General features: G+C 42.1%; 1 protein-coding gene across 1 annotated transcript; it reads right to left on the bottom strand.

The window, feature by feature from the left end:
- Positions 1-4,371: 4,371 nt before the first annotated feature.
- bmp10 (bone morphogenetic protein 10) lies at positions 4,372-8,533 on the bottom strand. The gene is made up of 2 exons (XM_044025535.1): positions 7,032-8,533; positions 4,372-6,643 (listed from the first exon to the last, which is right to left on the bottom strand). The coding sequence occupies exons 1-2, from the start codon at positions 7,426-7,428 to the stop codon at positions 5,592-5,594; spliced, it is 1,449 nt and encodes a 482-aa protein (XP_043881470.1). The 5' UTR covers positions 7,429-8,533; the 3' UTR covers positions 4,372-5,591.
- Between the last annotated feature and the right edge of the window lie 3,408 nt (positions 8,534-11,941).

Below are 11,941 nucleotides of genomic sequence, written 5' to 3'. Positions count from 1 at the left end.
GGAACAATGATTGTTTGATTTGATTTGATTGATTTGAAAGGGACCATGTGCAATTAAAAACTTAAATGTCACCATTTGATGCATTACATCCGCAGTCCCTACCTAAAGATAAATACAACACAGATAAAATATAAAATGAAGTTAAAGGTAGGGTCGTTTTTCAAGAGCCTAACTTAGCAACCCACCTTTATGCTAAGATATAGCTGCTAGCTGTGAATGCTTATCAGTGAATAATTTGTGATGAAATGTTACGTCTTAGAATGAAAATGTATTCACTGTTCATTTTGAGTGTCTTTTGTTGAGACTCTGAATATTCACTGCATGTTCATGATCGTTTACACGCAATATGTGGAGTTGTTTTTGTGACTCTAAAGAGGAAAACTCCCTTATCTCTGACAGTAAAACAATGATTGTTGTAGATTTAAAGGCTTTATAGTCATAATGTCTTGTAGTATATTAGTGACATTAAAACTAGCAGTAGAATTAATTGTGGTAAAATATAAAGCAGTGGTCAGGGTATATTATATAATATTAATAATACAAAAATGTTCAGTTTCATGTAGAATCCAGATCCTTTATTCTAAAAGAAAAGAGGGATTGTGTTGCTAGAATTGTCATTTACAAAGGTTTGATAGTAAATGTCCATAAAATGTTAGGCTCAAAGCAGGAGCTGTAATTCCAGCCTCAAAACTGGACCTGGATCCTGCAGCCTGCAAGACGAGGACAGAGAGAGAGAGGACAGGAAGGAAGGACACAAACTAAGGAAATTTATTCTAAAAGAAAAGAGGGATTGTGTTGCTAGAATTTTCATTTACAAAGGTTTGATAGTAAATGTCCATAAAATGTTAGGCTCAAAGCAGGAGCTGTAATTCCAGCCTCGAAACTGGACCTGGATCCAGAGAGAGAGGACAGGAAGGAAGGACACAAACTAAGGAGAGAAAGAACAAGGTTAATAACATATAGTGAAGTCATATTCATACCGAGTGTGAGAGAGTGAATGTGAGAGAGTGAGTGCACCACATGAGCTTCCTCAGCTGTCTAGGTCTATAGCAGCATAACTAAGAGATGGTCCAGGTTTTTGGACTGTCACTGGGAGCTGGCTGAAGGCTCTGCCTCCCATTCTGCTCTTACAGACTCTGGGAACCACAAGTAAGCCTGTATTTTGGGACCTCATCTGTTAGGATGTTAAGGTAAAACTAGTCAGGCATCAATCATCGTTAAGTGCTTTGTATGATTTTGAAATAAATTCTGAACTCTATGGGGAGCCAGTGTCGAGAAGCTAACACTGGAGTTCCTGTCAGAACTTGTGCTGCAGCGTTTTGAGTTAACTGGAGGGCACATTTATTCTTTTACTCTCAGCAGTATTGAATGAGGAAATATAGTTTGTTGAGAGCATGTTTTTGTACTTTTTATTCTCCACATCTCGCACACATTGGTCTTAAAAGAGTCTGTGTGACAAGTTGGTGATTAAAGACAGAGGCCACTTTATCACCAGGTGACTACTACAAGCTTAAGGCAGCACAAATGTGTGTGTGTGTGATACTCCTGTATTTGGAGACGACCCCTGATATGAACCAAGATGATGACAATACATCTGATACAAATAATAGTATTAGGTTTGGATCTGGATCCTGCTGCTATGGAGTCAAGGTTATTATATATTATATAAGAGTAGTCTCGGGCCGAGTTGCACACGGAGTACATCACGGAGAGCTCCAGGACTCCATCTTTCATAAAAACATTTCCCTCGTAGCATTTGGGGTTTTTCTCTGACCTCAACACCATACTTGATGCCTCTCGCTAACCGGTTGCTGACTGACCTGAGGCCTTGGAGCACGTCTGTGACCACGTCTGTGACCACATCTGTGACCACGTCTGTGACCACGTCTGTGAGTGAGAGGTGCAGCTTTGCCGCTGGTACAGGTGGAGCAGACTCTGGAGGATTTTCTCCCGATGAAGTGAGTGCTTGCCTGGATCGGGAAATCCCACGTTCAGAAGGTCGTGCGTACTTATGATCACTTCCCTCGAAGAAATGTTCCCTGATTTCAAAACTTTGGTTCTTAAGTTTCAGCCTTCAGAACAACATTAAAACAGTCATGTGTTTCAGTTCATTCAGGTGAGCTTAGTCCAGTTTAATTTCTTATTTCTTTCTAATTTGCATCGCTCAAATTTGCTGTGCTTTCACGGCGTGAAAAAAAAAAAGAAGCATGAAATAAATACAATTCTGTGCCTGAAAACATGAATTTAAAAAATAATAATAATCGAAATTAGGAAGACAGATACAAATAGACTATGATGGAATTTGTACAACTAAAAAGTGAAAGTGCAGCCACTGAGTGTAGTATCGTGTGCCATGTCAGGTTTAGACTTGTGCTGCTGCTGTGGCTAGTGATTCGTGTGTTCAGTCGTGGTCCCACTAGGATTTAGTTAAGTAATCAAATCCATGTATGGTTGTTGCTTTTTTTTTTTTTCCTTTCAGAAACAAGATACCTTCAAGTCACAATTTAAGGCTGTAAATTTCATTTTAACTACCCTCCCATCTCCACTCTTTTAAACCAGTCAGAACCAACATGGCCCCTGGGGCTTCACTTTGTGCACGGTTCACTTAGCGTCATGAGAGGGGATTCGTATCTACGTCCGTGTAATGCACTCCTATCACAGTGCGTGTTTTATGACTGAGGAGCCGTTTATGTGGAATTTCTCACAGCCTGTTTCATAACTTTACTGAGGGTCTGTGGCGAGTTAGAGTAATACCTTTTAATCGAAAAGGACAGTCATGTGCTCGTTTACTGAAAAATCTGTTGGAGCTTAAAAAGCACTCGACCAGAATGAGCATGTGAACTGCAGAGAACATGTGTTTCTCATTACCGACTCTACACAATGGGATTTTTGAAATTTCGCAACACCAGAGTCAAAGGGAAATTGTAAAAAGGTGTTTGCAGATTTGCGTGTCGGGATCGACAAATGGTTGTGCAGACTGTGCTTTCCTTGGATATTCGGGGACTCGAGGAAAGAGTGGGAGAAGAGTACTGGGTGGTGGTGTTGCCAAGAGATGGAAAGATAAACATGTGACCCAAAACGGAAACAATCAGACCTTATTACAGACGTCAGAGTCAGGGCGAGTCATGCAGCTTTGGATGACACACCAAAACACACGTTCACAGCAAGACACGTCAGTGGAGCGCTACAGGAGTTTACTAACCGTTAGGTGTGCTCCTAAAATGATCACGTAGACTAAATCCTGCCGTGAGGTTAAAACACTTTTTTTTGACAGATGCAGCCATGTCAAAACAAGGGATAGAAAAAGCACAGAACACCCTGCAGGGCTCCTTATCGTCAGAGTAAATACCAAAGACTTCCTATTTCACCACATTTCCTGAATGTTTGCCATTCATTGACAGAGGCCAGTTTTCTATTTCGTCCACCATACTGTAAATATTCAATTAGTGAGCTTTACATAGCAGAGACTGGCTGAGGTTCTTGCTCTCTGATATGTAGCCATTTTTAGACAACCTCTGCTCTCGTCCTACATGGGAGGTCAGTCAGTCAATCTTGGTTGCTGTCTGAAACATCTCATTCCACTTGTCATTAGTGGGCCGGTGCCAAAAACCTTTTAGCAGGCTTCCAGCAGCATCATTAGATCATTCGAATAGTTTTTTTTTTGGAGTGCAGGTTCAGTTACAACAAACAGTGGGTAACTCAATAATTAAAGAGGGGATGTAGTTTATGATCCAATGAAGAAATTGGTGTTGATCCAGATACAGAACCGTGCGAGATAGAGGAGTGTATTGACACTGTGGGAAAGTGAGTGGCCTTGGTAGGGGCTTTTATACACAGTACATATTTAATAGAAGTTTAACACATTTAACACGTTCCAGAGCTATTGGCTCTTTATCCTTTATTTATACTGTCAGTGTGTGTGTGGGTACATGGAAGAACGGCATCATTCTAATTATGTTTATATAAACTGGAGCTTTGTCTTTTGTTCACATTCACAAACAGGTTTTTCAATCATTGCCGTCAGCATCAGCGTGAGCAGCGGGCCATCCATTTTGTTCATTAGCAGACGTTGCTCTTAGTTTCCCATGGTTCTTTGTTTGTGTGTCGTGTATGAACTATGACCCGCGAGCTGATACTGTCAGACGGAATGATCTGAATGTGAGCTGTGCAACACATTATGTGTTTCCCTTGAAGGGTTGGAAGAGAAAGGTGACGGACCAACACACTGAGTGAGTGACAGTTCAGATCATGGGAATAGACCATTTACAGTTTACCGTCAAAATCTTAACTTGACATTGTCTTATTTTCACTCGGAATAATGTGTTGTGCAAATTGAATCAACGGGCAAAATTTTCATTTTCCATTCATCAGGTTCTTTATTATTTTACAAACTGTTACCGTCTCTCTTCCCAACGAAAATCATTTTGTGCAGCAAACGCTTTTGTCATGGTTACAAAATCTGCTCTACACTAAGTATCAAAGTTACATTTATATCAAATTTACATACATATATATATATATATATTTCTACTCTGTTGTAAAAATTAATAAATTAGAACAATAAATAGTGTTTTAATTGACACAAGCAGCAGAGGTATCAAAAGGCTTTAAACTAAAGAAAATGATAGTATTTTCTTTGGGGATCCATAACAGGAAGTGGCCCCATTTACACACTTGGTTTTAGATTACAGGTGATAAAGTTGGGTTTTTTGGTTGTCTGTTTTTACATTGATGGATGACTCGACGGAAGAGTTATGAGATACGTTGGGGGTACAGGATGGGTCAGTGAGTTGAGCTAGTAAAAAATGTCTGTTACCTAGGAATGTGAACAACCTCTGGCCCCTTTGCTGTGTACCCCCAACTTTCAGTCCCACTACCAAAAAGATGCCCCCCCAATGACGTCCAGTTCTAGTCTGGGTGGTCACTCCAATGTTTCTCAACCCCCCAACACCTTGCTATCACTTTAGCTAGGAGGGAGTGGAAAAGAGGCATGTGACGTGGGAAGCAGGGTTTAGGGAAGATAACCCTGCCACCACGACCCCCACACAGCACCTACGTATCAGAGGCTACGGAAGGCAGGAGGTGGGCCCACAGTGTTTATGTCTTGTCAGGTTGCCTCTGGGAGGCCATTTCACTGCACCAGGACACATGAAGTGCTGATTAGTGTTCGCATCAAGTGGGGAGTCCAGAGATAAGTAGAAAGGAAGACAGATGTCAGGGGGAAGTAGAGGGAGGGGGAATGCAAGCCCACTAGTTCCCACCAGGCTTCGCACACTTGGACGTACTTGGTTGGGTCCTTGGGAAATCTCGTTTCTTACTGCTCTCGATGGTCACAGTTAGCGACCAACGACTGCAGCTCAGCAGCGCATTGTCTCTCCACTGTCTTTGGCAAGTACACATCGGGTTTCACGAACAGCGAATGTGCGATTCCAGTCTCACCGAGTAACCTTTCCAGAGATTCCACCAGCTGTCCCTTTGTCGAAAAAACATTCTGCGCTTATCTCCTTTTCCAGCTTATGTTTGTTCAGTGTCTTTCCTCTGACTGTAAAGCGTAAGACTTTGTAGCGTGTTCAACTCTCTCAGAGCGTGGACTATCTGCAACCACACTCAGCCACGACCATGCCCTCGTATTTGTACTTGTAGGTGACCACGCCCGTGTCGTCCAGGTACAGCAAAGAGATGGGGTCCAGCTTGGTGGGCACGCAGCAAGCTCGCGCCGCTTTCTGAGGACTGTTGATATTGACCAACGTCTGCACGATGGCATGCTTGGTGGGTGTCACATGCTTTGTCAGTGGAAATGAACAAATGCCAGTGCATTCAAATGCATCATAACCAGTGGGTGCAAGAATCCAACTGTCCCATCCAATATCTTTGAACTCTACAAACAGACTCTGTTTATTGCAGTGGTCGCCTTTGGCATTGCGACGAATGCGGGATGCTGAATCGTAGATCAGATTGGAACGCATTTGGAGGAGCTCCTCCTCATCGGGCTCAACCTGTTCTTCTCCGTCCTCACCCCAAAGGCCTGTCTCAAGGTCATTCTGCAGGACCATGTTGGAGGTTTCGTGGTCAATCATCTCGTTCAGCTCCCGCTTGTCATCGCGGTGATCACTGCTTTGGTCGTCAGAGAAAACAATCAGCAGCGGTTTGTGTTTTTCCTCAGGACTGGTATCAATCTTCATGTCTCCTTCAGGTGGATCCCTGCTTCTGTTGTCCTCAGATATACTTTGAACGTTTTCATTAGCCATACTGGCAATGTGCACCTCTAACCGGTGCGTGGTGCCACGGTCCAATTTGTGCCAACGCTGGACAGCAGCGGTGAGGTCAAACGCCTGCCAGCCGCTATCGGTGCCGTAGACCTGTCTCGAAGCCAACTGTACCCGCTCTATCTGCTCTAATCCCCCTCTGAACGCACCTCCCATCGCAGTGTTGTCATCCGTCATGTTGTCGTCTAGCTCATGCGACTCCAGTTCGTAGATCGTGACCTTGCGGTCGACACCGGCATAAAGGTGGCGGTCAGTCTGGACGAGGGTGTAGAGGCGTAGTTCGGCTGTGGTGATGCGTTCGTGACGAGGGACTGACACGTTGAAGAGGAGAGGGTGACACCTCACTCCTTCAACACCGACAACACTGGGGGATGAATCTGGGGAGAGAAAGGAAACGAGTGGTTAAAGATAAACTTATGTGCAATTCGTCTTTCAATCCTAACCAGATTTAGGTTTAGTTTGTTCATGGGATCATTTGAATCGCTTGCTTGTTGTAAATCCTATATTTGGAAACAGCTAGCTAATTCATTAATTGTGTTGCAAGCTGTTCTGCTTTAGCAAGAACATTATTTTGACAGGACTGTGCAGAGAAGTAAGAGGGTTGTTACCAAGGCAAGTAAAAGTTGCTTAAAGTGTCATTACTGATACTAATTGGCCTTGCAGACCTGAATATGGTGAAGAAAATAAAAATAGTATTTAAATAAAAACAAATTAAAGATAACCCATAATAAAAATAGTTCTAAGTTTGAATTTATTGAGCTATACCTTCATTTTTGAAGCTGCGGATGATGTTGGCGGAGGGCATGGCACTGTGGTCGTTAGCAAAGCGGTTGTATAGCTCCATCATGTACTCAGGTGGCTCTTCTCGGGTACTTCCAGAAGGACCAAAGCCCGACAGGTTGAAGGTCTGCAGAAACTGTTCCTTGAGGCTCTCCAGCAGACTCTGCATGTCCATGTTGCTGTCCTGTTCCAGCTGTGATGGATCCACCACCCCTCCGTTCCCGTCTCCCAGCCCCGGGGCAGGACGATGCCTCTGATGGGTGCTGGAGATTGGACTGCTCTCACCACAGAAAAGCTCCTGGAGTACCAGGATGGAAAACAGCAAGAGCCTAGTCTGGGAGCTGCAGATGGTTCCCGGTTGAGAAATCCAAATGCTCGCCATGGGAAAAACAATCAGCAGACAATCAGAATTCTATCTTATGCCCTCTGTGGTTGTTGATCAATAAGCTATTGCAGCAATAAAAAAAAAACAAAATAACTGCAACTTCTGGACCTCTGAATCCAAAGGTTAATTTAAATTGCGTTCATTTCATCTGTAGCCAAAGAAAGTTCTGGTTCTCCTGGCAGCAGTTAGTGGCGATGTTGACCCTTCCTATTCCTGCTGCTCTCCTCCAGGTCTTACAGTATAGTCTCTCTCTGAGCTCCGCTCTGTTGTTCCCAGCTCTTTCTCTCTGTCCCTTATCTATGATATGGTGGGCTCTGCATTGCTCAGTGCGTATGGTCTCTTTGCGAGTGTGTGTGTGTGTGTGTGTGTGTTTGCGTGTGTGCAGACGTGCATGCCTTCAACTGTGTGTGATGCACAAGCGTGTGTTATCTCACAACTTCCTTAATGAGGACTTCGTAAACATGTCCTGTAGCCTCTTCCTTGTGGAAGCGTATTTTGTTTGGGTGGGTGCTCCGGGGTTGATATACTTCATTTGTTTATTATCTTTGTAAATGGTGGAGTTCTGCGAGCTGCTGTCTGGGCTCTATTGACCATTTCGCTTTGACAAAATACACCAGGGGTCTGTTGATATTGTTGAATGCAACAGGATATATCTATTAGACAACAAATGTTCAAATGAAATTGAAATGCAATGAGGTGTGAGGCCTTAATGTTACAGAATAGTCTAGGGAACATTTCAAGTAGCTCATGAGGACAACAAAGAAGCATAAAATTATGACTCCTTCAAGTGACAAAGCAACGTTGTTATGCTAGCTGAAATGTTAAGTGCATACTTCCTCTTCTGGTAAGTGGACATGGTGTCTGACATACGGGTTATCTGCGCACCAGAAAGGGCCTTAACAATGCGAGAGCCAGAATGACAAGTACAGTCATAAGATTTCATGGGTGGTAGAGAGAATTCTGACAGCAGCAAGTGAAATGTGACGCCACAGACACTGGATGACTCACATCACCCAACAAGTCAGTACTGCACATATGGACGCACCATACATAGTATAGGTACGGTGGCCTGGAAGTGCGAACCAGTATTACGAAACTTGAAACAAATTTACACAACTAGAAACAAATTAACAAAGCTCGAAACAAATTGACATTTTCCAAAACAAATTGACATTTTCCAAAACAAATTGACATTTTCCAAAACAAATTTACAAAATGCGAAACACTTTTACAAATACCAAAACAAATAAACAAAAGTTAAAAAATTGACATTTTCCAAAACAAATGTTCAAAATGTGAAACACATTTACATATCCTGAAACAAATTTACAAAAGCCACAGTTCTTACGGAAAGGGAAGAATGGATACTCGGAAAATGTCAATTTGTTTTGGAAAATGTCAATTTGTTAATTTGCTTCTGTATTTGTATATTAGTTTCAAGTTTTGTAATACTGGTTTGCACTTCCAATCCACCGTATATAGGAGACTGGTCCCGCTACCAACGTGGGGTCAAGATGTGTCTCGGATGTTTTCTAATGAGGACAACAAGGACTGCTTGGTAGAGTCTGATTCGTCATCCGGAACTTCACTCCACTACACAAGAATCCGTCATTCCTGAGCTTCTTTGTGTGACCTGCAGATACACTCCTGATTGTAGTGCTTCACAGAGAAAGGAAGGAATGAACTTTTTCCTGCCTCTGCCAGTCATCTGCTGTCTGACAATTGACAGGCCTGCTGTTATCTGTCATTCTGTTAATCTGCTGCCACAACAAACTATCACCTCTTCCTGAAGGCATGATAGTAGCAATGTGTGCTACTATATGCAATCAGGTCCCACACTTGGTCTCTCTCAAGGACCTGGAGGTGTAACAAATGTGGGATTACGAAAGCCAGGGTTGCTATTTCGAGACAGATTTCGAGCAGAAGACTTGTCCAGATGTTAAACGCACACTTGTAAAGATTTTCATGGGTTTCCTCCAGAGACTTTTGTTGGGATGATCAGTTGATTTAAAGCAGAATGTGACTGCAGTGGAACAGCACAGACAGACTGTATTCAATCATAATTTTCTGCTGACATGGCGCATTGTTTGAACTCATTCGGCGTCATTTCCCTGCCCTACGTTTAGTGTCACTGTTGCATAATTTTGCTTTTGTTGTAACTTTCCAACCGACAGCATGAACGCCAGCATGTCAAATTATGCTTAGCAACAATGGTAAATCTTTCTAGGAAGACACTGCTCTAACTTCTGAAGGCCACGTGCAGCACCAAGTGTCATGCAGCTCACCATTAATCACTGAAATCATGCATGTGTGTGTCTCCCTTAACCACAAATCAAAGTTTTCATGCTTGTTTTCGTTAGTCTGGTATTTATTGGCCACACTGAATACACACAATTTTCTTTTTAAAAGATCTGTTCCCGGAAACCCGCTTGTTGAAAGTGAAATGAAAAGACTACTCACATGTACTTTTTAAAGCTTTCTCAAAAATGAAAACGATTGTTGCAGCTTTGAGTAAAGAGATGTCTGATATTTCATCATATAGCAGCAGGGCTCTATATGGTGAAATGTTGTTCCGTAAAATAAGGATTTGTTCTGTATTTGAAACATAAAAGATGTGTTCCGTATACGGAATTTAGTTTGTGATGACATTGCATAGGGGGATGTCACGGGTTACGTTATACTGTATATAACCATATGTTCACCTGATAGTGGGCGAGAGCGACAGGGAGTGAGCTGGGTCCCTGTACTTTTCCTGTCTGTCATCATGACTTGACCACGCTTTTTTTTGTTAATAGTAGGTCAAACATATTTTGAAATCTCAGTGAATTCTTTTGTTTAGTGCGTCCGACAATCATGCCTGACCACAGCCCCTCAGGGACTCCTTTGTTCTCCAAAGGGACTTCAGTCCAAATAAAATCCTTCTCCTCCTGATTGATTCCAATCCAAAAGAAAATGGACACTTTTAATTGGTCCGAGTGCCAAATGTAAACCATAAAACCGTTCCTTACTTTCTTATCAGGACGTTGGCAACCCTACTATCAAATCTAAGCATATTAGCAGAGCAGGTTACCCTGCACTGCCACATGGGAAGTGGAATATTTGAAAGGACTTGGGAGCAGTTTAGTTTAGCGGCACATGACGCCACCACACTCAAACAGAACGAACAACATTCCAGTTGAAACACCACATGTGTGACTGCTATGCAAGCACGCTCACATTGCTCAAATTACCCATCTATTACAGCCCCCAAAGTTGACATCTTGATTGCCCCCTGGTGTGTGATTGCAGTAAACCACGTCTCTTTCAACAGATGTGGAAACACAAAGTACACAAAGAGGTTTTCTTTTGTTTGAAGCTAGCTGTAAACACACTGATGTCCAAGCGTTCATGTTACTGACAAAAGTTGTTATTTCATGCTATAATATGTCATGATTGACAGGTGAGTCTGAGGGATGGCAACTAGGGACGATACCTTTATCACAAAATTGGTATCTACTGATATCAATAATAGTCTGATTCCATTACCATTTATGAACCACATTTGTGCCGAGTCATTGTTTAACAAATATTGTTCTCCCACAAAGAAGAAATGAACATCCCAAACATGACTCGGCTAAAATGCTTTGGCTGATTTTTATTTACATTTTTACAGTCTGTGCATAGTGAAGCATGTGATATATAAGATTTTTGTATTGTATTGTATTTTACATTTCTATCTCTCCAGTGGTTTTGATACCAATACTGACCGATACCGATTCTCATCACTAATGGCAACACAGATATCTTCGCTTCATTTGTGAACAGTGTGATGAAGTCAAGATGGTTTCTCCATGTTTATTTAAACTCATTGATACAGAGGACACAGCTGTAGACCATACTACAGGCCTGATGTATCAGTGTAAATGTGCCATCACTTGTTGGCATGAACTTATTTTCATTTGGCTCCAAATATCTGACTTCCTCTAGATGTAAGGGTTTCATGTATGTATGCTTTAATAACTTTTACCAGACATATGAAGCTAACCGAGAGAGAGCAAAGCACAAATGTGAGGGTGAGCCTCTTTAACCCCTATCTGGTTCTGGTTCTGTGTCCACATTAGATTTCTTTATACAGGTAAGGTAACTTGATGTGTGGTACTAATAAGTGTTTGATTGGAGGAGCAGGAAAGACATAACATACAGTATCTAGAAAATATTATGTCCTGAGCCAAATACAACTGAACGGTAGGCCAGATGTGAGTTTGACACATGTGCCATAGACCTTAAGGATGCAGTCGTCAGGATTCTTCCTGAAGCCTTCCATGAATAAGAATATATTGAAAAGCCACTAGAGGGCAAAAAAGAACTCTGTTTGTATCGAAGTCTGTCACTTGATTTCTAACGCTAGTAAACATTCCAACTTCTGGATTCTTGTGGTCTAATGTTACCATCTTTACTGACAACCACTAATCAAACGAAGAAAAACAGGTTTTACATAAACTTTGACAAATAAGAAATAATAGAATATTAG

Source organism: Solea senegalensis, linkage group LG5, assembly GCF_019176455.1.
Source record: "Solea senegalensis isolate Sse05_10M linkage group LG5, IFAPA_SoseM_1, whole genome shotgun sequence".
NCBI classification, from domain to species: domain Eukaryota; kingdom Metazoa; phylum Chordata; class Actinopteri; order Pleuronectiformes; family Soleidae; genus Solea; species Solea senegalensis.
The sequence above is the reverse complement of the archived record's forward strand: the minus strand, read 5'-3'. Positions and strand labels throughout refer to the sequence as shown.

Excerpts from the sequence above, each read along its gene's own strand:
- bmp10 (XM_044025535.1), bottom strand. The coding sequence starts at position 7,428 with ATGGCGAGCATTTGGATTTCTCAACCGGGAACCATCTGCAGCTCCCAG. Across the intron at positions 6,644-7,031 it reads CCGCAGCTTCAAAAATGAAG|ATTCATCCCCCAGTGTTGTC; the intron begins GTATAGCTCAAT and ends TTCTCTCCCCAG.